The sequence below is a fragment of the Cnephaeus nilssonii genome (assembly GCF_951640355.1).
Source record: "Cnephaeus nilssonii genome assembly, chromosome: 16".
Classification (NCBI taxonomy): domain Eukaryota; kingdom Metazoa; phylum Chordata; class Mammalia; order Chiroptera; family Vespertilionidae; genus Cnephaeus; species Cnephaeus nilssonii.
In genome coordinates this window covers 38,124,588-38,150,380 of record NC_137087.1, presented here as the reverse complement: position 1 = coordinate 38,150,380, position 25,793 = coordinate 38,124,588, and the positions used below count along the sequence as shown (strand labels likewise).

The 25,793-nt window shown below is 37.1% G+C and overlaps 1 protein-coding gene across 1 annotated transcript in view; it reads right to left on the bottom strand.

Annotated features, from left to right (window-relative positions):
• The window catches only part of BTAF1 (B-TFIID TATA-box binding protein associated factor 1), a 114,587-nt gene that overhangs the window by 48,148 nt on the left and 40,646 nt on the right, over positions 1–25,793 (bottom strand). Inside the window, exons 6-19 of the mRNA XM_079793800.1 lie at positions 24,972–25,108; positions 21,178–21,307; positions 20,848–20,916; positions 18,658–18,747; positions 17,893–17,988; positions 17,620–17,796; positions 16,770–16,910; positions 15,832–15,956; positions 13,005–13,125; positions 5,656–5,760; positions 4,441–4,590; positions 4,001–4,143; positions 3,370–3,544; positions 1,464–1,667 (exon numbers count right to left, since the gene is read on the bottom strand). Coding sequence (XP_079649926.1) covers positions 1,464–1,667; positions 3,370–3,544; positions 4,001–4,143; positions 4,441–4,590; positions 5,656–5,760; positions 13,005–13,125; positions 15,832–15,956; positions 16,770–16,910; positions 17,620–17,796; positions 17,893–17,988; positions 18,658–18,747; positions 20,848–20,916; positions 21,178–21,307; positions 24,972–25,108 — 1,863 coding nt within the window. The remainder of the gene's footprint in view (positions 1–1,463; positions 1,668–3,369; positions 3,545–4,000; positions 4,144–4,440; positions 4,591–5,655; positions 5,761–13,004; positions 13,126–15,831; positions 15,957–16,769; positions 16,911–17,619; positions 17,797–17,892; positions 17,989–18,657; positions 18,748–20,847; positions 20,917–21,177; positions 21,308–24,971; positions 25,109–25,793) is intronic.

Genomic DNA, 25,793 nt, shown 5'->3' with positions numbered 1-25,793 from the left:
AAACTGACCGTCACTCCAACACACAAGATGGCTGCCCCATGTGGACACAAGATGGCCACCACAAGATGGCCAGCAGGGGAGGGCAGTTGGGGGCGATCAAGCCTGCAGGGGAGGGCAGTTAGGGGTGACCAGGCCAGCAGAGGAGGGCAGTAAGGGGCAAACAAGCTGGCAGGGGAGCAGTTAGGCATCAATCAGGCTGGCAGGGGAGTGGTTAGGGGGTGATCAGGCTGGCAGGCAGAAGTGGTTAGGGGCAATCAGGAAGGCAGGCAGGCGAGCAGTTGGGAGCCAGCAGTCCTGGATTGTGAGAAGGATGTCCAACTGCCCATTTAGGCCCAATCCCAGTAGGACATCCCTCGAGGGGTCCCAGATTGGAGAGAGTGCAGGCTGGGCTGAGGGACACCCCTTCCCCCCGTGCACAAATTTCGTGCACCGGGCCTCTAGTCTATATTATAAAAGGCCTGTGGCCCTAATGCCATAAAGACCAAAGACCGGTGTGGGTGGGCGGGGCTACATGCACGGGTGGGCGGGGCTGCAAGCGCAGCAGGGCAGCGGGCGGGTGGTGGGGCCATGGAATTTCGCGCACTGGGCTTCTAGTATTTATAATAAAACTTGGTAATAAAAAATGAAATATTGATACATATACCATGGGTGAATGTATAAAACATCATGCTGAAAAAAATCTTTATATCAATCAGTACAGTCTATGATTCCAATTATATGAAATTCTAGAATGGGCGAAAGTAATCTGTGGTGGCATAAAAATCAGAACAATGGTTACGTGAAGGCAGGTAAAGGGAGGGATTGACTCAGAACTGGTGATAGGAAACTGGGTTTCCTAGGTATAGGAATCTGTTAAAATTCATCAAATGGTCCATTTAAGATTTGTGTATTTCAGAGTACATAAATTTTAACTGAAAAAAGCAAACAATTAAATATTGAATTTTAGTTAATGACATACATACTGAAATGTATTGATATCTGCAGCTTAAAAATGCATAAAAAATAAGATGGACTGATAACTAAAGGGATAGTTAGTTGCATACGCATATGATAAAGCAAAATTGGTAAAATGTTAACTTTAGAACCTAGTTGGTATGTATATGAAATGTTCACTGTGTAATTTTCTCAATTTTTATGTTTGAATATTTTCATTTAAGTTCGGAGGGAGAAGGAAAAATACTCAGGAACTTATAGAAGTTTTTTTCCTATACTCTGCCAGTGTTCAGCAAGACGCAGAAACAACAAAAAATGTAACAGCTTTTCTAATAATGGTGCATTGGTTTGCCAGAATCTGAACTTTAAAAAATTCCTTCCCCATCCCCTAATTTTAAGAAAAGTCAATACAATGAAATAACCTTTCGAAAGGACAGAAATGACAGGATATCAAGCCACAGATAGATTCAGCAAATTAGTGTATTATTTCATGCTCAATCTAAAATTAAGAAAGTTACTTCTTTACTCACCAAGTCATTAGCTTGATCTATTGTAAAAACATTGTTGTTTACTCTATTACCAACTTCAATATGTGCATCAGCTAAAGATGAAATAAGCTGTTTACACTCATTCTGCATTCGTGTGAATGGGACGGCAATTTCATCATAATATAAGTGTTCTGAAAGGATATCAAGTAAACGTGGCTGCACAGTTAGCGTAACAGCTTTACATTCCTAAAATATAACAGACAACAAATATTCAGAGCAAATAAACGTAATTCTAAAGATGCATAAATCTTCACTTGCAAACTACCAAGTTCTAAATTCCTACTGATTTTCAATTTATGTTCTGTTATCTCCTAAAACAACATGTTAGTTGCACAGAGAAAAGGTATCACACCCAAACTACTCTAAAATTTTAATATGAATGACTACAGAACATGCACATGGGACTATTAAAGTTCCATTACATTTGCCAACTAATTACTGTTACTTTACTCTGAATTTATTCCAAGTTTACATCTATATAACACAGATTTAAAAATACATAACTGTAAAAAGAAATCAGTCAGATAAGAACACTTAGCATGCACAAAAAAATGTTATTTAAAAACTCATTATTAGATTTCTTAACAGTCGAACCCATAGCTTCACATGCCATACTGTAGAAATGGGTATATAATTTAAAAGCTACTTACCTGCCCCCAAATTTAACTAACCCTTCCCACTCTGTCTTGTTGTTGCCTGCCCCAACCAGAAGGGAAATGGCCTCAGTGGTGAGACATGAGGGGTTCTGTGGGATCTGGGTGATCAGCCTGGGCTTCACAGAGTAAATCCAGAGAAGCTCTGTGAGGGTCCAGAAACCGAACTGTCAACACTTGTTGCTGAGTCTGAGAGGCACAAAAACACAGCATCACTGCCTCTCCAGCACATTGAGTCCTGCCTAAAAACAGATGAGCCTTGCTTTTTCCAGAAGCAAAACTGGGGTCTCAGTTGCAATAAAGCATGGCTCAATTACTTTTGGGCACAGCTCTGACAAAATGCTAAGAGGCAGTAATAAGCAACTCTCACAGCAAGTGCAGACAGTTAAATTTCCAGAATTCCAGTCAATGGAATAAACAAAGCCAGCAGGAAGTTTCTTTAATTTACAGAAGCAATTCGTACACAAAGTCATACATCTTACTAGAAGTTAAAGGGGCTGTAGGGTATGGATTATTTAGAAACAAAGATTTTTGGCTTAAATGTGGAGATTATTCTTTGTGTGACCAAAAATTATGCCCTTGCTAGACTACACATACAAATGGATCTCTAGTACTCAAAGCCTCTTATCTTTGGTAGTTTTCAGTGATATCTGAGAGAGATAGAGAGGAATAAATGACCAATAGTTTCTGAACTGCTTCCATACATACACATGTTTTATTAGGAGGGACATTTTTAAAATATATATATTTTTAATGATTTCAGAGAGGAAGGAGAGGGATAGAGAGATAGAAACATCAATGATGAGAGAGAATCACTGATCGGTTGCCTCCTGCACGCCCCACACCACAGGGATCAAGCCCGCAACCCAGGCATGTGTCCTGACCTGGAATCGAACCCTGACCTCCTGGTTCATAGGTCGACATCTACCACTGAGCCATGCCAGCTGAGAGGAGGGACATTTCTTAACAGATAGTAGATCAAGAGTAAATGTTAAGTACAGGCATAACTAGTAGTCTCAGGTATAAGACTAGGAATTCTAAGAAAAAAGTCCAGGGTTAAAGGCAAATGAGAGACAAACAATTTCAATATAATTTGGAATACTTTTCTGTAATTGTTGGATTTTTATACAGAGAAAATTTTCACTTTTCTGTTTATAAAATATAATGAAAATAATCCTAACAGGTATTGAAAATTTACTTAATGTAACTTCATTTCCTTTTGGGCAAAATCTTACCTTTTGTAAAGCAGCCCATTCACAGATTACCAAAGCAACACTAATTCTCTGTAAGGCAGATTTGGAGTTCAAATGGAAGAGTAGTAACTGGCCAAGGGATTCAGCTGGTTTAATTTCTTGGGTTACTACATTTACACCTGGATCACAAATACAGCAACAAAGTGCTCCTAACAACCTAAAAGGGAGAAAAAAGAAGTTACTATACAAGTTACTTGAGGTCAAGTTTCCCCTATTGAAGCTAACTTTTCCCAAGAAGACATAACTCCAATCTTACCTTCACAAAAATATATAAATCCTATTTAAAACTTCAAAAAATTAAGTTTTCTTACATGTTAATTTTTTCTTCCTTTGTAAGTAGTGTGATGGAGGAAGGATTAGACACATTAAAGCAGGGGTCCTCAAACTTTTTAAACAGGGGGCCAGTTCACTGTCCCTCAGACGGTTGGAGGGCTGGACTATAGTTTAAAAAAAACTATGAACAAATTCCTACGCACACTGCACATATCTTATTTTGAAGTAAAAAAAACAAAACGGCAAAAACACCCGCATGTGGCCCGCGGGCCGTAGTTTGAGGACGCCTGCATTAGAGGAATCTTTGGGTTAAATGACTTTTGAATTTATGTATACTCACTTGGCTGCCATCATTCTGGCCCGCATAACCACAAAATCCCTGGTGGCAGGGTCTTCCATAATGGTGTCTGCACCTGCAATGTACTCCTGAAGTACTTCTTTACTCTGGCTTTGGCCTTGGCGTATCTTACCACCTGTTTTTTCCTAGAGGGAATGAAAAAAAATACCATAAAACAATAATTAAAGAGTAATCATTAAAGTTTAATAGCAACATCAAAAATATTTTCACTTGTTATAATCTCAGTAAAATACAGTTCTTTTCACAAAATTTTAATGGATAAAAATTACTATGCATTTTGTTAAGATCCTAATAAAATAATTCCCCATCAAGCTAAATTAATAAAATCACACTTATAATAAAACAATACAGATTTCCTATGTGGTTACCATATTAATTATTATGAGCTGAACATACAAATATAGTATGTCCCTTTCACTTACCTTGGCTCTAGCTTTTACTTCCAGCAACATATTTAAATCAATAGGTAAATGTGAAGGCTGCATCATTAAGCAAAGCCAAGCACCCATCCATGGACAAGCAGCTGCTACCACATACTGAACTGAAGCCTTGCTCAACAATTCCATCCAAACCTACAGAGTGAAGGGGGAACATGAAAGTGAAATTTTTCTAGTAAGGGCTAATAAAGCCTAATACTTATTTTTAGGGAAAGCGAATTGGAAAAAATAATTTTCAGAAACAGTATAGATTAATTTTAAAATTCAATATAGAGGCCTATTTTTAAAAAACTGCGGTGTTTGGGGGTTTTTTTTGGTAGGTTTGTACATTTTAAATGTAATAAAAAAGTTAAAAATTTTTTCAGTATTTTATGAAAGTCATTTAAAATAAAAAATACCCATAAAAATAGCTGTCAAAATCTCAGTAAGTCAATGAAATCCTTTGCATATATCATAAAGTTCAATACTAATACAGTCCCACATTCAACTCACTTCAAGATATAAGAATTCATGATAAATGTCCTCTAACTTTAGAGATCATAATATCTAGTATAAATTAAGAAGTGTTAAGTCTTGATTCATGATCTTACTTACTAATTACCTTACTTGATGACTAACATTAAATGGGATACGACCAGTATGAAATAACAGTGGTAGAAATAACACCACTGTTAACAATGAGCCAATAAATCAAGATTAATTTAATGTGTTTTAAAGGTACAACAGTGCAATTCCCCCTCCCATAAATGTTATTAAATATATCACAAGGTCCTTCTTTAAACATTCCAACACATATAACCAATCTTGTTAAGTAAGGGAGGAAAGTACTAAACTAGGACAATCAGACTCTACATATCACCAAAAGATACTTTGCAGGATCAATAAGCATTCTGATAAATAGCAAAATGAGTGATACAGAAAAGCAGTCTTTCATTCATGTTATTTTCTATATTGAGGCTATCAGAAAATACTTAGAAGGTCACATAAGAAAGAGAAGCATGGCCAGTTGAACTTAACTATTATACTGCATAAGAAGCCTATTTCCTTGTCTCACCTTGCAGATCTCCAGACTTTTCAAATCTCTTGGATGATTTCTAATTTCTTAAAAATCCCTGACCAACAAACAGTATAGCAATTATGAAAAAATTTTAAAACTACCAAGTTACTAGGAAAAGGAGTACAGATATATTCATTGGTTACCTTGTGAATGAGGTCCAGAATTTCCTGGCTGCTTTCTAAAACACAAAATTGAAAAATGTGTCGCAGCATATCAGGCAGAATAGGTATAAGCCAAGATGAAGAGTTCTGAAAACAAAAACAGAATCAAAGCTATAGCACATAACTCATAGGTATTAATTAGCTTATTTGAAGAGTTATAAATAAGTCAAATAATCTCAAGTATTACCATAAAAAGACTATTTAGCTTTATCAAAAAGGTTCAACTAGTGATAAATTCTAACAAGATTTTAGAACACCACCACCATATTTACTATTCCAATAGTTTGGAGAAACTGAATGGCATATAATTGCTAGGAAACTGGAGAAAGTCTGATTATGATTAACAACACTAAATTTTGCTTCAAAAATGTTGAAATCATCCTCCACATGGAAGGAAGCTCTAACCAGCAACATCTCCTTGGTTACATTATATATCACTGCTTTGTCAGGAAAATTTGAAAGATGATCAGATTGCTGCTGCTGTGCTGGATGATCAGAATTTAAATTCTGCTGCTATGTTCACCAATAATGCAAGTAAAGAATTATAAGATGATACCCAAACTAGAAAACTCTACTTTGAGTTTGCTATAAAATTAAGGCAGAGGTTCTTAATCTATTTTGGTTCAGGGGCCCTTTGAAAATCTGATGAAAACTATGCACACTCTTTTCTTTGAAAAATCACAGTTACATACATATTTAGGTGTAACATTTGGCTCCCAATTTCAGAGGGTTCAGGGATTTCCTTATGCCCAGATTTAGCACCTTAACCTAAGGAATTTTTCAACAATTCAAAAGCTCACCTAAAGTAAGCAATCAAATAGTGCTCAACCAAACATCTATTGTGTGCCCAGGATTCTCAGAAAGGAATCTCACATGTCTATTATTGTTGAAATAAGTACAAGCTCACTGAATAAGACCAACTGAAAAATTCTAGTAACTAATTCACAGTATCTATCACCACACCACACCATAATTTTTTAAAGCAAACATACGTTGTTTGGAAGAGAAATTTGAAAATTTAAACTGAAATTTCAGGAAGCTAGAAGTTCTAGGGATAATGCATAACGTAGAAAGCTATGTATAATTTTCTAGCCAATGAAAAACTAATGAATAACAAAGATAAACCAGGGTTACTAGGTGTACCGGTTAATAATGGCTGATTTTGTAATCAAAGAAAACACAATAATTTCAAGAGAAACATCAAAAGTGCTTCATTCAATGTCCATCGCTAGCTACACATTTCCCCCCATCGTTCAGGTAATTTGTGGATACCGTCCCAATAGAACTTTTCTTGTTTTGAGGCAAACCATTCAGAGGCCCAATTTGCCACTTCTTCGAACATTTTGAAGTGCTGCTCAGAAAGTACGTGTGCCATCGATCAGAACAAGTGGTAATCTGAAGGAGCAAGGTCTGGTGAATACAGTGGGTGGGTTAATACTTCCCAGGCGAGATCTTTTAATGTGTCTTTAACTGGTTTTGAACTGTGTGATGGTGCATTATCATGAAGCAAAATTACTTCGCTGTGTCTTCTGGCACATTCTGGTCATTTCACGATTAAAGTGTGGTTTAAATTGATTATTTGTTGTCAGTAGTGATCAGTATTAACGGCTTCACCTGGTTTTAGAAGCTCATAATACACCACACCTTCCTGATCCCACCAAAGGCAGAACATTGTCTTCTTTCTGAAGCTATTTGGCCTTGCAGTTGATGTTGATGGTTGACCTGGATCAACCCATGATTTTGTGTGTTTAGGAATCTCAAAATAAATCCACTTTTCATCACAATTAGATGCAAAAAAGACTTTCTTCCGTGCCACTGAAGCATCATTTTACTCATGACTTTCCCGTTTTCCATTTGTCTTGTTCAGCTGACGTGGCACCCATTTTCCTTCCTTTAAAATCTTTTCCCATTGCTTGTAAACAATCAGAAATTGTTTGCTGAGCAACATTTAATCTTTCTGCAAACTGTTTTTGAGTTTGACACACATCTTCATCCAATAATGCTTGTAATTCTTGGTCTTCAAACTTTTTCGGTTGACCTGGACGTTCTTTGTCTTTCACATTGAAATCATCACCTTTAAAGCGTTTAAACCAGCGTTCACAAGTATCTTGAGATGGAGCATGTTCACCATAAGTTTCCCGAAGTATATGATAACTTTTTCTTCAAAATAATGAATTAAAACTTTCCACAAATGCTCTTTTTTTGGGCACGAAATCTGACATTTTTAAGCATAAAAATATCTATGATGTTAACACCTTCAGAAAATTTGACATATGAAGTTTTGAAGCTTGCTGTCAATACAACAAAATAGCATACATATCAAATCACATATATATCAACATATGTGTAACTCCATCTATTGAAAAAAATCCGCATTAGTAACCGGTACACCTGGTATATGTTCTCAAAATAATATGAAAGATGTTTAAAACAGACAACAAAATCATCAGCTGTGGTAGCCTACTTACTGATTTGCTATGCCTTAACTACTTTTCATTAAAAGGGAAAGGGAAAGTGAAAAGCTCTTTTTCTCATCAGACAATTAGGAAAGCTATAACAGCAGCAAGCAAATAATTTAGTATTACTCTTCTATAATCTCTTCTCTTTTATGATTTCTTCCCCATCATATTTACCACCCTCAAACCCATTATTGGAAATCCAAACAGTTGCTTGTAGATCCCAAAGCTGTATCTATAGAGGAATACTGTTTCTCCTATATTTATAAACAATAAATGTGATATAAACTGTAGTAGTCTTCTCAGGCTACAAGCTTAATTACTATAGTAAATTCTACTTTACACTTATTAAAGTCAACGAGGGGGAGGAAAGGATAAATAGGTAGAGAAGGGGGAAGTGGGGATGGAGAGTGGCAGAATTTAGAATAGAGAAACTATTCTGTATGATACAATAATGAAGATATGTCATTATACATTTGTTAAAACCCATAAAACGAATGTACAATATCAAGACTGAAACCTAATGTAAACTATAGACTTTGGGGACGGAGGGGGCTGGGCAAAAAAAACAAAACAAAACAAAACAAAACTATAGACTTTGACTGATAATGATGTGTTAATGTTGCCTCACTGATTATAATAAATGCACCACTCTGGTGTGGGATGTTGATGGTGGGGAGGAGGTATATGCTGTGAACATAAAACTACTCTAAAAATTAAACTTAATAAAATAAAGAGAAAAATAAAATTTAAAGAAGAGAAAACAAAAACAAAAAAATCCAACCAAATAAAAAAAATACCATCCCAGAATACATAGATCAACATCATCACAGGAATTAGCATTTAAAAAAAATGCAGATTCTCCTAAGTGAAATGAGCCAGTCAAAGAAAGATAAATATCACATGATCTCACTCATGTGGAATATAATGAACAACATAAACTGATGAACAAAAATAGAACCAGAGACAAGGTAACACTGAACAGACCGTCCAACCTCAGAGAGAAGGCGGGGGGGGGGGGGGGGGGGGGCGGGGTTTAGAGATCAATCAAAGGACTTGTATGCATGCATATTAGCATAACCAATGGACACAGACACTGGGGCGGTGGGGGCTTGTCCTGAGGGGTGGGAGTGTTGGTGGTAGGGAGGTCAATCGGGGAAAAAGGAGACATATGTAATACTTTAAACAATTAAAAAAATGCAGATACTCTAGTCGCATAGTATAAAGTCTCCTTAGCAGAAAATAAGGCTGGGAAAACATCTGTAGACCAAATTTAGTCCACCTGAACAATTGTACAAATATCTCATATGTGTGTGTGTGTGTGTGTGTGTGTGTGTGTGTGTGTGTGTGTGTGTTTATTGATTTTAGAGAGGAAGGGAGAGATAGATAGAAACATCAATGAAGGACAATCACTGATTGGCTGCCTCTTGCACACGCCTGACTGCACAAGCCGGCAATCCAGACATGTGCCCTGACCAGGAATCCAATGGTAACCTCCTGGTTCATAGATTCATGCTCAAACACAGCCACACCGGCCGGGCCAAGTATCTCCTTTTAAACATAGTTCCAAAAAGTAACATGCCTTTAGCTCACTATTAGTACTATCTTAAAAGATCACAAGGTATAGTTTGTCAATCCATCTCTTATAAAACTGAAAGCTGGCCCACCGATTTTCGTTTATTTTATACCTGTCTTCTAGTAGGCACTGATTTAGACAGGTAACTTAGTGCTGTTGCTTTGTATTTATAGGTTTATTTAACTGGATTATAGTGAGGAAGCAGGGCACAGCAGGGACCGTACTATTTTTAGTCCTTTCACAGAATTGTAGTTGGCAATAAATCCCTAACTGGCAAAATTGGTATCCTAGATGGGCTAAGATCTTGCCAGCACCCTTCTGCTATGCGCCCCCCCCCCCGCCCCCTTTATCTTCCTACAAGTATTTCTGAAAAATGGGTAGGTGTGGAAAAAAGCAGCAATCTGATCATCATTACCAAGAACACCTGATTCCTGCTTGTAGGCAAATTAATAATCTTTTCTATCTCCATAGCAAATGAGTTTGGGTGGCAGGGAAGATCTGGAAAGAAGCTATAAAAAAGTGATGAGCCCTAGCCAGTGTTATTCAGTGGTTACAGCATTGCCCAAGCACTAAAAAAGGGCTGTAGGTTCAATCCCAGCCTGGTACGGGTACATGCGGGAGACAACCAATGTATTTCTGTCACACTGATTTTTCTCCCTCCCTCCCTCCCTCCCTCCTTCCTTCCTTCCTTCCCTCCCTCCCTCCCTCTCCCCCCCCCACCCCCACTGCCCCTCTCCTCCCTTCCATTCTCTCTAAAAATCAATGGAGCCGAAACCGGTTTGGCTCAGTGGATAGAGCGTCGGCCTGCGGACTCAGGGGTCCCGGGTTCGATTCCGGTCAAGGGCATGTACCTTGGTTGCGGGCACATCCCCAGTAGGGGTTGTGCAAGAGGCAGATGATCGATGTTTCTCTATCATCGATGTTTCTAACTCTCTATCCCTCTCTCTTCCTCTCTATAAAAAAATCAATAAAATATATTTTTTTAAAAAATCAATGGAAAAAATATCCTCAGGTGAGGATTAACACACACACACACAAAAGTGATGACTCAGCCTTGGCCAGTTTAGCTCAGTGGATAGAGCGTTAGACTGTGGACTGCAGGGTCCCAGGTTTGATTCCCGGTCAGGGCACATGCCTGGGTTGCGGGCTCGATCCCCAGTAGGTGGTGTGCAGGAGGCAGCCGATCGATGATTCTCTCTCATCATTGATGTTTCTCTCTCTCTCTCCTTCTCCCTTCCGCTCTGAAATCAATAAAAATGTGTTGTTGTTTTTAAAGTGATGAATCACATTGAGTTCTTTCACTAATTTGGTATGAAATCCTACTTTGGTCCACTGTAAAAAACACCCCCCCCCCCACAAACCCAATTTTGTATTTAGACAATTTACAATGACTTATTCCATTCATGTGCTCAACCAATACTTATTGAAAGTAGCTAAATATTTATACTTCCGCTCCCCTTTCCACATCTTTATAAAATCCGTCCAAACCGAAGTATGCTAATGTTCTCTAAAGCCAAAGTCTATTTTTTGGCCTTTCTTTCCTTCTCTACATATGCACATGTTAAATTTTCTTACAACCTGGACTAAGTATAACTCAGATTCCAACTCAATCTTATGTATATCTTTCTGCTAAATATAAGCTTCATGTCAAAACCTGCCTTTCAAACATGATTCACAAAGTGACTGTATGCAAATGGAATGAAAAAGTTCACCTAGTCAGCAGAACATAGCAAAACAAGAGATCATGTCTAGAAGCATACCTTTCTAGATCTTGGAGTCAAAGTTCTGGCTACAACAGTTAGTGGTTATCAACACTAGTTAATCTAGATATTCCAATAAAAAAGTTTACTGATAGACATATACATTCATAGATAACCCTGATTGCCTCTGAGGGCTTCTCCACCTCCCCCTGCTCCTGAGGGGCGATCGGGGCAACAGCCGCCGCTCATCGGCCCCACTTGTACCAGCTGCTGGCGCCAGCCCCAATCGCTCTGTGCTGTCAGCGGTAGCAGCAGGAGTGGAGCTGCTGGCAGACAGGACTGGGGGCTGCAGTGAGAGGGGCCGGGCCAGGGCTAGGAGGATGGGCTGAGACCCGCCCCTGTGCCCACCGCAGCCTCGCGGCCCACAGTTCCTTTCAAGGTGCACTGGGCCCCCAGTGTGTGTGTGTGTGTGTGTGTGTGTGTGTATTTTTAAAGTCCTATGGATTTATTTAAAAAAATAAAAATAAAAACCACAAAGGGAAGAAATTTGGTAACTTTAAAAGGCCTATCCAAGTGAATTTATGAATACAGTTCTTACATCAAAAACATTTAGATAAAAACCACAAAACTAAAACAAAAATAAAGTAAAAACTCAGAATAACCCATGCCAGTTTTGTCATATCAACCCATGCCTGATCAACTGAGGATTACAAAACAGACCTGATAGTTTTTCCTCAGAAGAGTCTGAGTAGACAAAATAAAAAAGATAATGCAAAACAAAATTTAAAGATGCTGATTCATAGAAGTGCAACACAGTAGCATGCTGCAGATTAAAGCAAGTCTATATGAAATATCCCTAATTCACATAGAAATGCATGGTTAGTGAACACAAAGGAGACATTTATCTGTACTATAATCTATTGTCTAAAATAATTAACGAATGCTTTTTAAAGATCACTGGCTCAAACTGTAGTACCTATAAATAAGAGCATGGAAGACAAATGGATTCCTTATGATATTTCTCTAAATTCTAGTATTTTGTTTGACCCATAGGGTTATTTAAAAAATAGGAATGTGAATATTACCTGAATGATTGCTATAGACATTTCAGTGTGTGACTTCTGAAGTATTCTATCCTTGGAAATATCATGCTCTTAAAAATTTGAGTTATCCTTAAGAAGAAGCAAGTGCCTAGCAATTTCATTGTTAGTCTTTAGAAGTACTACAGAGCTTCAAATGTAACCTAATCTGAGATGGGTTCTGCCAACCATCAAATTCATCAGCAAAGACAGAATAACAGGTCTTTGACAGGAAGGGACTATTCAATCTTTCATAATATTTACTGAGGGCCTTCTAAGTGTTAAACACTATTTCAAGTGCTAGTAATATAACCTACATGAAAATATTACTATTAAAATATTCCTGCCTTCATCATGATTATATCCTTTTGTGTCTACATAGTCACCATCCTATTTCTACTAGGCCCAGCATTCTCCTGATCCTTGGATATGTAGTAATGGTAACATTATGATCCAATTTACTTTTAAAAATTAATTTACATAAATTTCAAGATTGCTATACATAGTTATTCCTTCTTACCTGGTCCTGTGTTGATAATAACGTAAACAGAGTTTCCAATGCTGCTCTTCGAACTGATGATATAGTGTGATGCAAAAATGGCCAGACACGTGGAACTAAAACTGTGAGTGACTGCTGAATACTAATAAAGAAGACACAAGTTAATCTAATTATTCTCAGTTGAAACTCCATTGATACATTATCTAAATATCATTTCCTGGTGGACCTATTATCTTTTTAGAGGAGTAAGCTCTAAAAATATAATACAATTTTCATATGAACCTTCATTTAATACCCTCATTCAAAACTGTTATTACAGCACCAGTATAGCCAGAGCAAATAGTCATAAAGAACAGAAATATTAACATTAGGTTCTTCTATGGTGCTAATGTCATAAATTACCTTTATCAAGTTAGAACTTTCCAATATAATGTTTTCATTCTCAATCTGTTCTTATTTAAAAAAAAAAATGGGACATGTATCTTAGCTGGTAGTAAACCTACACAAAATCAGGATTGCTAATCCTTACTCCTATCCTGTGGGCAACCATAACATACACATCACTTACATCCACTCTGGGGCCATCTCTGCCACATGTCAAATGAGCAAAAGGTGGTATGGTAGTATCTTTGAAATGTATCCTGATTTAGCATTACTAAGTTAAGAAAACTCAAATATCTTCCTTCTTACAGGTTAGATTTTAAATAGGGAAGCAAGCAAAGCCACAACTAGGCTAACAACTTGAGCCATAAGATTCCTATCACATCCATGAGTGATTTATAAAAGTTACCTGGAATGAGGAAATGATTTGTAAGTAGCATTTGGAATACATACCTCTGTAGAAAAAGGCATGAATAAAAAATATGTCAATGTAACTATTTATCGGTTGTTATGTAGTTCCTCTCAGGAGGCCTATCTTTTAATACTTCAACACTTGAAGGTTTGTATAAAAAAAGATGACTTCTTACATTAATTTACACATTTAGTACACATGCAACACAGACTCAAAATATGTAAAAGCATAGTAACAACGTCTTGTTAATAGTGTAACTCCTCATGCTCCAAATGACATGCTGTATTTCTTCTGACATAAACTAGAAAGTATCTGCCAAATAGCACAATATATGAAGCAAATGTTCCAATAAAGCAATTTTGGGGGGAAAAATTAAAAAGTACATTATTTCACGTTGTGGCAAAAGACCTTTCACTACATTTTTTCATTTTCTTACATTATATGTAGCTTTCCTAACTCTATCTAGTTGGTGATTTTTTTTAAGTCCTAAGTCCTTTATTTAGAGCAAGTGTCAATAAATCTAAGGCCCACAGACTAAATCCACTCTACCTGGTTTTTAAATAAAAGTTTTATTGGGAACAGACATATTTACTCTTTTATGTATTGTCTATGGCTGCTTTTGTGTTACATTAGCAGAGTTAAGTAGTTCTGACAGAGATCACATGGCCCACAAAGCCAAAAATATCATTATCTGCAGAGTTGAGTAATTTTGAGAGATCACATGGCCTGCAAAGCCAAAAAGATAATTATTTGACTTCACAAAAAGGTTGCCAATCCCTAACTAAGGATAATTAAAAGCTCCTGCATTTTGCAATTGAGAAGAGCTTTCACACAGATTAACTCATTTACTCCCTATATGCACTATCACCTCAATTTTTCTATTCATTTACTTGTACAGTCTAAAAAGCAGGGAATACATTAATTAGCTGAGCTTCATTTCAAATATCAGGATAGGAAAGCACACGACACTAAATTTTTTATTTACCGTATTTTCCGGCATATAAGACGACTTTTTAACCCAGGAAAATCTTCTCAAAAGTCGCGGGTCTTACACACCGGAAAATACAGTACTCACTCTCAGCTCCAGCACTGGGACAGCTGCTTGCGGGGGGGGGGGGGGGGATACAGGTACCGTATTTTCCACCCCGGACTTTTGAGAAGATTTTCCTGGGTTAAAAAGTCATCTTATACGCCAGAAAATACGGTATGTTTTTTGGATTCACTCAATCTCTCTGCCTTTGCACATTATATTCGTGCACCGGTGGGGTCCCTCAGCCTGGCCTATGCCCTCTCACAATCCAGGACCCCTCGGGGATGTCGAACTGCCGGCAAAGCAGCAGGCGGCCAGGGAGGTACCCGAGTCCAGGCCGGGTGCCGCCTCACTCCTGCTCATCACAGCCCCGCTGCTCTTGCCACCGCTCAGTAAGCTCGCTAAGCTTGCTGAACAGCATTGCTCCTGCTGTGGGAGCGCACTGACCAAAAGGGGGCAGCTCCTGTGCTGAGTGTCTGCCCCGGTGGTCAGTGCGTGTCATAGCGACCAGTCAAACAGTCGACTGGTCGAACAGTTGACTGGTCGATTAGGGTTTTATATATATAGAAGAATATGACCTTTTTAAGTTCCTGTCCCAAATGTGCTAGTGGCTAGATAGTTGGGAGTGAGGGGACTTCCTGAAAATTGTAGTCTTTGGCATCACCAACTTCAGTACTGTTCCTAAAAGCTAGACTATTGCGCTAGCTGGTTTGGCTCAGTGGATAGAGCATCGGCCTGTGGACTGAAGGATCCCAGGTTCAATTCCAGTCAAGGGCACATACCCGGGTTGCGGGCTCAATCCCCAGTAGAGGGCATGTAGGAGGCAGCCAATCAATGATTCTCTCTCATCATTGATGTTTCTATATCTCTCTCTCCCTCTCCCTTCCTCTCTGAAATCAATAAAAATATTTTAAAAATAAAAAATAAAAATAAATAAAAGCTAGACTATTGTATTTTTAGGCTTTAAGTATCTGGAAATTTATGTAAATATTTTTTACTTTATTCCACTAAATAGAAATAATTACCTGCATTGTTGGACCTGAGGGTAAGTTAACAGGGATGAAAGAAGAGTCATAATACTATTGGTTGAAGCTGTTAGATCATCTAGTTCCAGAAGAGCGTCCCATAATGTATTTATAATGAAGGGTACCTATAAGATCAGTTATCAAGGAAACAGTTACTAATTTTACACAATATATTCACAAGCCATGCCAGGTTGTTTGTATCCCAGGAGTCACTACTAATTCAACAACATATACAATCCCAATGATCTTGAATCGAGTCAGTTTTGAGCAAAGTTAAGAAGGGGATACTATTTGCCTTTAACAATTCCCTACCCGTTTTTAATGCCACTCACATCTATTTTGAAACTTCTCTTCCTAACTGGATTCACAATGGGAGGGAGAATTCAGGAAATAAAAGAGCCAATACTTTATTTTATGTAAAAAACTAAACTTTGAAAACAATACAGTGTTAACATATAGACATGACCCTCTTTGTAATTTTATTTAAAGCAGTATTAAAGACAAATTTCATTTGTAAAATACTGTTTGCTGCACTTCCAAATATACGTGTTCTGGTTTTGATAATACAAGGGAAACAGATAGACCTTGAGAAGAGTCACTTCAAAAAATGAGACCAGATTAAAAAACAAAAAGCTAAAAACAAAAATCAAAACGAACAATCTTGTATATCTAAAAACCAAGAGTAAACTAAAGAAGAAATGTTTGCCTTTTTCTCAAGGAAGTTCCCTGCATAGTGTGTGTATGTGAATGGGAAGAACATTAATAGACACAATTCACTCTTCCTAGGGATAATGTATAATTGAATTGTATATACCAGAGGGCTGTCATAAGAAAAATGGAGGGTAAGGGAAAAAAAGTAGTCAATGTTTTTCCTAATACTTTATACCCCAAATGTAAACAAGCTATACAGGAAGAATATTGAAAAAAATTAAATTTACCTTTTGTGTCTGAAGATACACAAGGCTTTCTACCACAGGTACTAATGATGCTGCAGCAACAGCTCTGACATCATCATCAAGGTCCTGGAGTCCTTCAATTATTTTAGTTAAAACTTTAGGCAATAAAGTATTAATTACATCCTGTAAAACAGTACATCAAAATAAATTAACTTTCTGTAGTACAAATATTGTGCTTAAACATTTTTTATTAAACTTGTCATATGAAAACATAAATCCAAATCTTTATTAAAAAGGAATCACATAAACAGAAAAGAAAAATAACATCAATAGGAGCCTATATAGCTAATCCTATTTGCAAAAGACTACAATATCAAGTACTTTATTATTCAGTGTGATTTAAAAAATCAGAACATGTTCTCAAGGTAAGACTATGAATTTCCTGTGTGACCACACATACATAGATAACCCTGGTATTAGAACCTTAATGCCTATTTCTCATTCAACCCCATTGATAGCCAAAAAGGGTATGAGAAGAGAGAAAGAAAAGCAACCCCTTCCTGCTTGTCTTTATTCCAATCTACTCTTTTTTCAAGTTTCTCAAGAGAGCCAGCCTTCAGAGGCCATTCCTGTGATCACATACAATGGAATCTCACCTAGAATTGGTCTTGCTATGAAACAATAACAGGTTTCCAAACCTAATTCATCATCTTTTGATTTGTACTTAAATTGTTGTTTGTACCTGTCTCTATGACACTATCTAAAAAAGCAAATCTTGAAGGATTGACTTACTTGTTTAACAGTAAGAATCTAGGGTCATTTCGTATAATTAATGAAAAGAAACTGAGGGGGGGAAACTCTCCCATACATGCTTCAAAAACTGAATGTTTACCTGACGAACTGCCAAAGCATATTTTATTCCTAGCAGACCACCATGTCTAACTTCCCATTGTTCTTGTGTAAGTAACTTAAGCAGCACATCCACAGTCTTATGAACTCCTGTTTCATTCATGTGTTTTAACACCACACCTAATGTTTGAGCACAAGTTTCACGAACTGGTGCCACAACCTACAAATGAGAAAGGAAGAAAACTCATATTTCAAAAGGCTTATCTTACTGAATTTGAAATTTAATTGGGAAAAGCCTCCCTTAGGTGATACTTACTTCATCAGAAACAAAGTCTCCAAATCTGTCTAATGCAAAAACACAAAGGAGTCTAATAACCAAGTCTTCCAACCATTCTTGATGCTGCTGAATCATCTGTTAAACAATCATTTTTTAGTAACAAAGATCACACTTTGTATTGGGGCTTGGGGAAACATATTAGGTCCAAAACAAAAAACTAAAATATTGGAACAGATTATTTTAGCTGTAGGAACAATAACCAAAATATATTAGAGTTCCAATTGCTATCTTTAATATTAACCACATCCTCTTATTAGATTCAGATACACTATAACAAAATCTTTAAATTCATAAATTATATTATACTACTTGCATTCCAAGAGAAATGAAGAAACTACTTAAGGCTACTCTAATATCAACTGTATCTATCATTTACTTACTATCTATCCTGTTACCTGTGTCTCCATGCTATACCAATCATATTGCTCAGTGGCCTCTAAACTATCCTCTTACTCATTTTACTCTACTTTCTAATCCAGTATGTGCTGCTCAAATATTCTTGCTTCTACGTATTTTTCCACTCAATGTTTCTAAACATCTTTCCTGTGAACTTGTTCTTCCTGTCTATAAATAAACTTCTTCCTAACCTTTTTACTTTTACTCTTCCCCTCAAAACCACCTTTCCATATTTCTTATTATTTATCTTTCATTTCTACCTTAGCGTACATGCTCTGTTACTTCTCTAACTTGGAAAAAGAGTCAACTACTAAAACTCGATAATAATTGTTTCTTTACTAGACTTACCTCTTCTAAAGTACTGTCTCCCATTTTACCACCACTTTTCCCATGAGCTTTAAGTATTTCCCTAAGTCCAGTGCCTGCACCATGTCGAACCTAAAAATAACCAGAAAACAAATGTCAGAGGTTAAATGCTTAAGAAACCAAATTTAACTTTTCTTTAATTTGAAAAGGGAATATTAAATTTTTAAGAAATTAGAATAAACTAAGTAACATTTCACAAAAATGTTTTTTTCTTCTACTATCCAAGGAGAAATACATTTATAAATTTTATAATTTTGGTTATGTAAAATGGTTTTTAAATCAAGCTAAGATAATAGCTATTCTAATACCCTCCTGAGACATATGTAATCTTCTTGGCTATCCCTCTTGTACCCTCTATTTGCATTCAGCATTATCCACATTAAAGAAAGTATCATATATTGTTCTTCATAGTCCCAATATCAATATTTTAGAATATATGCATCAAAATTAAGTTCTAAAGCTACCAGTGTTAAGTGGCAAAGAAGACAATTCAAATAAAATATCTCATGACTAATGCTTCACTATATCCCTGTACCCTTCTGAAGTGACATTTGGAAGGGAGAAAACAGGCCACTGACACTGCACCCACTTATTCCAAGATCTCTTGTGAGTTAAAACATGAATAGCTTTAAACAGAAATATTATCTAGGAGCAGAAAGACTGCTAAAAGGTACTCCAAACCAGTGTCTCTGAAATTACCCAGAGGCCAATATAAGAGGAAGAGAATGGTTTGAGACCACCAACCCTCAACTTCAACCAGAGGAACTTTACTTTTATCTCTCTTACATACTGGGACCTGTTATAAATTTTCTTTGAAGAAATATATTTGAGGTTTAAAAGCTGTTGTGGAAATTTCTACTTTTAATCAAAATTGTCCACAGGAAATTTTTACTGTCTTGGAGAGATGTACAAGCCTTTGTATTATAGAGACTGAACTATAATACAAAGAAATGAACAAGTCACTAAAAAAATACAACAAAAATGATATGAAAGGTGAAAATCAGTCCAAAGTTTTCTACTTGGTAATATAAAATGCCTTGAGCAGTGGTCCTGAAAAGGACACAAGTGAAGAATAAGAACCATGACAAAACAGATTGTGCTCGACATGGTTCCCTTCATTGGCAAAGAAAATAAAGCTAGAAAAATTATAACAAAGAAACTAGACAGCGAGACTGGTAGGAAATGTGGAGAAGTGAGGGCTGGCCATGCTCCCACAGGTGGCGGTTGAGATTCAGGAGAGATATCTCAGCTGCCGGGGTTCCTCCTGACATCATTCCTAGAGCACTCAGCTCAGGTGGTCAAGGAAACTGCACGACTGGGTCCCACAGGACACCTGCTACATAAGGCTATACTACCAAGACTGGGAGTCATAGCAAATCTACCTAATACACAGAAACAAACACAAAGATGCAGCCAAAATGGGAAGACAAAGAAACAGACCCCAAATGAAAAAAACAGGTGATATCTCAAGAAAAAAAACACACAAATGAAATGGATGCAAGCAATTTATCAGATACAGAGTAAAAAAAAGGGGGGGGAGGGGTTAGAAGGATGCTCAAGGAACTTACTAAGAACTACAACACATGAAAAGGACACAGAAACCATAAAAATAAACAGCAGCCTTAAATGACACACTAAATCAGATGGATTTAATTGATAGCTTCAAAGCATTTCACCCCAAAACAGCAGAATATACATTCTTTTTAAATGCACATGGAACATTTTCTAGGACAGAACACAAGTTAGGACACAAAACAAGTCTCAGTAAATTTAAGAAGAGTGAAATCATATCAAGCATCTTCTCTGACCGTAATGGTATAAAACTAGAAATCAATCACAAGAAAAAAAACTGAAAAACAAAGACATGGAGGCTAAATAACAGGTTACTAAACAATGAGAACAAGGAAGAAATCAAAAGATACCTTGAAATAAATTAAAATGAGAACACAACAACCCAAAAATCTATGGGACACAGTGAAGCAGTCCTAAGATAGAAATTCATAATACACAATATAATATGTAGATGATGTATTATAGAAGTGTGTACCTGAAACCTATATAATTTTATTAACCAATGTCATCCCAATAAATTCAATTTAAAAAAATAATACCAAGAAAATAAATAAAAACAATAGGTTAAAAAAAAAAAAAAGATAAAGAAAGAAATCATACCTCCCAGGAGGGATTAAAAAGGTCATTGCAAAGTTCTTCACAAAAGCTTTCCAAAGGCCATTCATTTGTCTAAATAAAAAAACACAGTATTACTACTAAATCAAAAGGTCTATTTTATGCTAATAATTTAAGTAATTTAATAAAGTGTATTTATGTAGAGATATAATAATAACAGTCAGGTCTTAACATGCTTAAATAATTAAAATTTCTATTAAGATTTTTAATATAATTTATTTCAATTGACAGATTATTAAATACTATCTACAGACACATTAGTATGAAAAAAATTATAAACAATTTCAAAGGACACTTTAGGGCATTCAATAGTACCTCTTCAATTAAGGAAGAACTATCTGGAACATTATCAATCAAGACTTTGGAATCATTTGCAGACTGATTAATAACAACATTTGATATTTTTCGTCTCTTTTCTTCTGGCTCTCCATCAGTGCTGTCATTGCTTAAAAAAAAATAATAAATAAATAAAGTCATTGTTTGAAACGTGAATAAGGATGTGAATCACAATAAATGTAAGAAAACCCATCATTTGAACAAATGTTTTGGCATATTCTTATGATTTATTTATAATTTCATATATCAAATAATTAAAATTAACCACTGAGTCAGTATGGCTCAGTGGTTGAGCATCGACCTATGAACTAGAAGGTCACGGTTCGATTCCTGGTCAGGGCACATGCCCGGATTTCGGGTTTGATCCCTGGTGGGGGCAAGCAGAAGGCAGCCGATCAGTCATCCTCTCTCATCATTGAAGTTGCTATCTCTCTCTCTCCCTTCCTCTCTGAAATCAATAAAAAAAATTTTTTAATTAACCACTTAAATTTTTTAAGCAAAAATATATCCTTATTGATGAACATAAAATAGTCAATGAATTCTTATTTTCAAACTGGTTCTCAAATTTAACAAGTCTTTGTTTTCTGCCTCTCTAGAACCAGTTCCTCTCAAACTCCCTTGGTCTAACAACCTAAATCTGGCCCAGCATAACTTTTTTAGGCTTCTGTACCCAGGAGAAAAGTAATATATTGAGTAACACACTATAATTTTATTAGTTCTTGAAAAACATAGAGATGAGACAACTGATAAATAAAAATGTTTCCAGAAAATATGAGGAATGTTATTTTATGACTAAAGGACCAAAAATATTGAGGCTGGCTTCATAACAAAATATTACAAAGGAGAAGACAAGTAAAACTATTCTGAATTAATGGAAAGGAACAAATTAGCACCGTCAAGGTATGTACAGCATAATTTTCTATAAATGTTGCCCCCATCTTAATAGTGTAATTTGTTTGGCCAAATAGCCTATCTAATAAAAGAATAATATGCAAGTTAACCATCACTCTGCTACACCCACAAGCCATGCCCACAAGCCAATCAGGAGCGAGTATGCAAATTAACCCAACATGGCTGCGGCCATGGAGAGAGCAAGAGGGAGGTTTGGGTTTCCCCGGCGATGGAGGAAGCCAAGCTTTCTGCACACCCTGGCCGGCCCAGGCCTCCGCTTAAGGCTACAAAGTTTCAATTATAGAAGATAAATAAATCCCAACAGAAATGGCTGCGGCCACAGAGCAAGAAGAAGGCTTGGCTCCACTCCAGGCTGCAAAGTTTCAATTGTAGAAGATAAATAAATCCCAGATACCAGGGCCTCCGCTTGGGTCACCGAGGGGTGTGGCCAGCCTGCAAACCACCACAGGCCCCTCGCCCAGGCTGCCCCATGCCCCAAGGGAACCCCTACCCTGATCTGGGACACCCTTCAGGGAAAACCAGCTGGCCCCCACCCGTGCACCAGGCCTCTATCCTATCTAATCCTATCTAATAAAAGAATAATATGCACACTGACCATCACTCCAACACACCAGATGGGTGCCCCCTGTGGACACAAGATGGTCACCACAAGATGGCTAGCAAGGGAAGGCAGTTGGGAGGGACCAGGCCTGCAAGGAAGGGCAGTTGTGGGCGATCAGGCCAGCAGGGGAGGGCAGTTAGGGGTGACCAGGCCAGCAGAGCAGGGAAGTTGGGGGGGACCCAGGCCTGCAGGGGAGGGCAGTTAGGGGCAAACAGGCTGGCAGGGGAGCAGTTAGGCATCAATCAGGCTGGCAGGGTAGTGGTTAGGGGGTGATCAGGCTGGCAGGCAGAAGCAGTTAGGGGCAATTAGGAAGGCAGGCAGGCGAGCAGTTGGGAGCCAGCAGTCCTGGATTGTGAGAGGGATGTCTGACTGGGATCGTGCCTAAACGGGCAGTCAGACATCCTTCGAGGGGTCCTAGATTGGAGAAGGTGCAGGCTGTGCTAAGGGACACCCCTTTCCCATGCACGAATTTCATGCACCGGGCCTCTAGTATTTCCTATAAGATGATGAATGAAATTTGAGCCTTTCTAATCTCACTCCTTATTGTTTTTACTCTAATTCTCTCCAATCTAGCCACATTGGTCACCTTATAGTCCTTGAACTAGTTAGGCACGTTTCTACTTCCAGGCATTTGCCCTTGCTATTCCTTCTATGTGGAAAGAAGTGAGGATTCTTTCAGAACCCGAAAAGTTAACTCTGTGAATCCTTCCTTGATTGGTCCATTTAAATTTTAGATTTTCTACCCCAAAATATTTCACATGTTCCTTACTTTGTCTCTTTTTTCCTTCTTAATCCTTATCATTAACATGTGATTTATTTATTTATCTTGTTTCACATCTTTCCCTCTAGCACAAGGGTGGGGAACCTCTTTTATTTGCCAGGGGCCATTCAGATAGTTATGACATAATTTGCTTAACATAATTCACTTAATATAAATTTATGTTGCTATGAAAAAAGTTCCTAGATTTATTTGAATTTCAAGTCCCGCCTGTGGTTGCCAAGGCAGAGCCAGACCCCTGCTCTAGAATGTAAGCTCCAAAAAAACAGAAATCTTTTATCTATTTTATTCACTACTGTATGTTGAGTGCCTAGTACAGTATCTGGCACAGAGAAGATATTCAGTAAATATTCGTGGAATGAATGAATCACAAATCTGAGAAATAAGATCTAATATTTCCAATATTCAAATATTTGGATAAAAGTGCTTATATAAATAAAAGCCAGTCGAAACAATTACTAGTTACCATAAATTCCTAATGAACTGTTAACTTAAAAAAATCTTGTTAGCTACAAGCAATAAAGATTCTATACTTAAAAATAAAATAATCTCATATAAAAATTTATACCAACTAGATGTTTATTATTTGTCTTCTACTGTGCCTAGCTTTTAAATAAACACTGTAAAACACTTACTTTTTAGCTTTATATAGGTGGGGAAAATGTCAAAAGATTGCCATCTGCAACAAACACTTATTTTTATAGGCTCTCATGTTTAATTCATCATTTACTCAAGCACTTCTTTAATACCACTAAAAGTTATGATATAATAGAGCTGAATGGGGCCCAAGATCCTGCATTTTAACAAGTCCCTCAAGTGCTTCTGAAGAGGGTTCTTTTATACCACCCTTTGAGAAATGCTGCTCCAACCCATGCACAGATACCACTTTTAATGACTCATTAATAACATGAGAGAGAGGGAAAAAAAGAATGTGAGGCCCATGAGTTTAACCATAGAGTTCTTTCCTATAACAAGTTAGGTAAACAAGCCTTAATTATTAACTGTTATTTGGTTTAGCCATCAGCCTAAGAAACAGGTAATGTAATACAATAATAGTTCTCATTTTACTAATGCACTATTCTTAACTTGTGGCCCTTACACCATCATCTTTCTGACTTCACTCTTTACTACTCTCATTTCCATCCACCCATCCTGGCTATATGGCCCTTCTTTCTATTTCTTGACTACTCCATGATTAAGGCATTTACACTGTTGCCTCTGCCTGAAATGTGCTCCCCTTTGAAGACCTTCAGCCCTCATTCAGAGTTCATAATTAGTAAGGAAAACATCTGCATGCAGATTTTTCTGGGAGTTGTCTTAGTCCCTATAATAGTAAATATTCTCTGACAGTTGAGCAAGACAATCCAAATGGTACTCCACAGCTAGAGACAATGTCAGCAAAATGTTTTATAGATCAAGCAGACACAGATTTAAGCTATATAGCAGTACTATTTTAAATAAATAGCAGAAAAAGATTTCTACCTCTTCTCATTAGTTTCCACTGCATCCCTGGATCTCTGTTTTGCAAATAACTTGGCCATTCTTTTAGCTTTATTCTTTTGTCTATTGCTCATTCCTGCTCGAAATTCTGAGTCAATAAGTTCAGCTGCCTGGAGAGTCTAAAAGAATAAAAGAACAGAGTTTGAACTTAAGAAGTCAAAATAAATATCCATAGTCTCTGCCCCAAAAGAGGAGTAAGTCTATAAATTTCACTATATACAAATTGATCACTTTCTTTTTTGAGAGATTCATGCGACTCCACTGTATGGCTGTACCATAATTTCACTCTCTTCTTCCCTGTTCTTCCAAATCCCAACAGATGCTCATGTTTCTTAATTTTTCTTATGTCATGGATCTGACACAAATGTATGATCCTAACCCACAAAAAAGACATGAGATTTCAAAATAACCATAATACCAATCAAAAATTGTAAGAATAAAGAATGTCAATGAAAGAAACTGATAATTATCATCTGCTGAAAAAAAAATTTTTAATTATAGCCAGAAGTGATTGGTCCAGCATCCTATAGTCAACTTACCCCAATAAGCACCCTTCTTCTAAAGCACTCACTGCCTACTGTTTTTTTATCTCTTCTCCATTCATGTTAGACATTATAAAGGCTATGAAGTTAGAACTGCTTTGAGCCCAAGCCTAAAGATCCTTTCTGCCATTAACTGATTACGATTCAAAGGAAATTTACCATTCTACAACCAATTAAGGCGACTGTATGGATGCCATGCTACAGTCTTGACCCAGGGACCATTGGTGCACATATAAGGCAATGCAGCAGTAATGAGCTAATG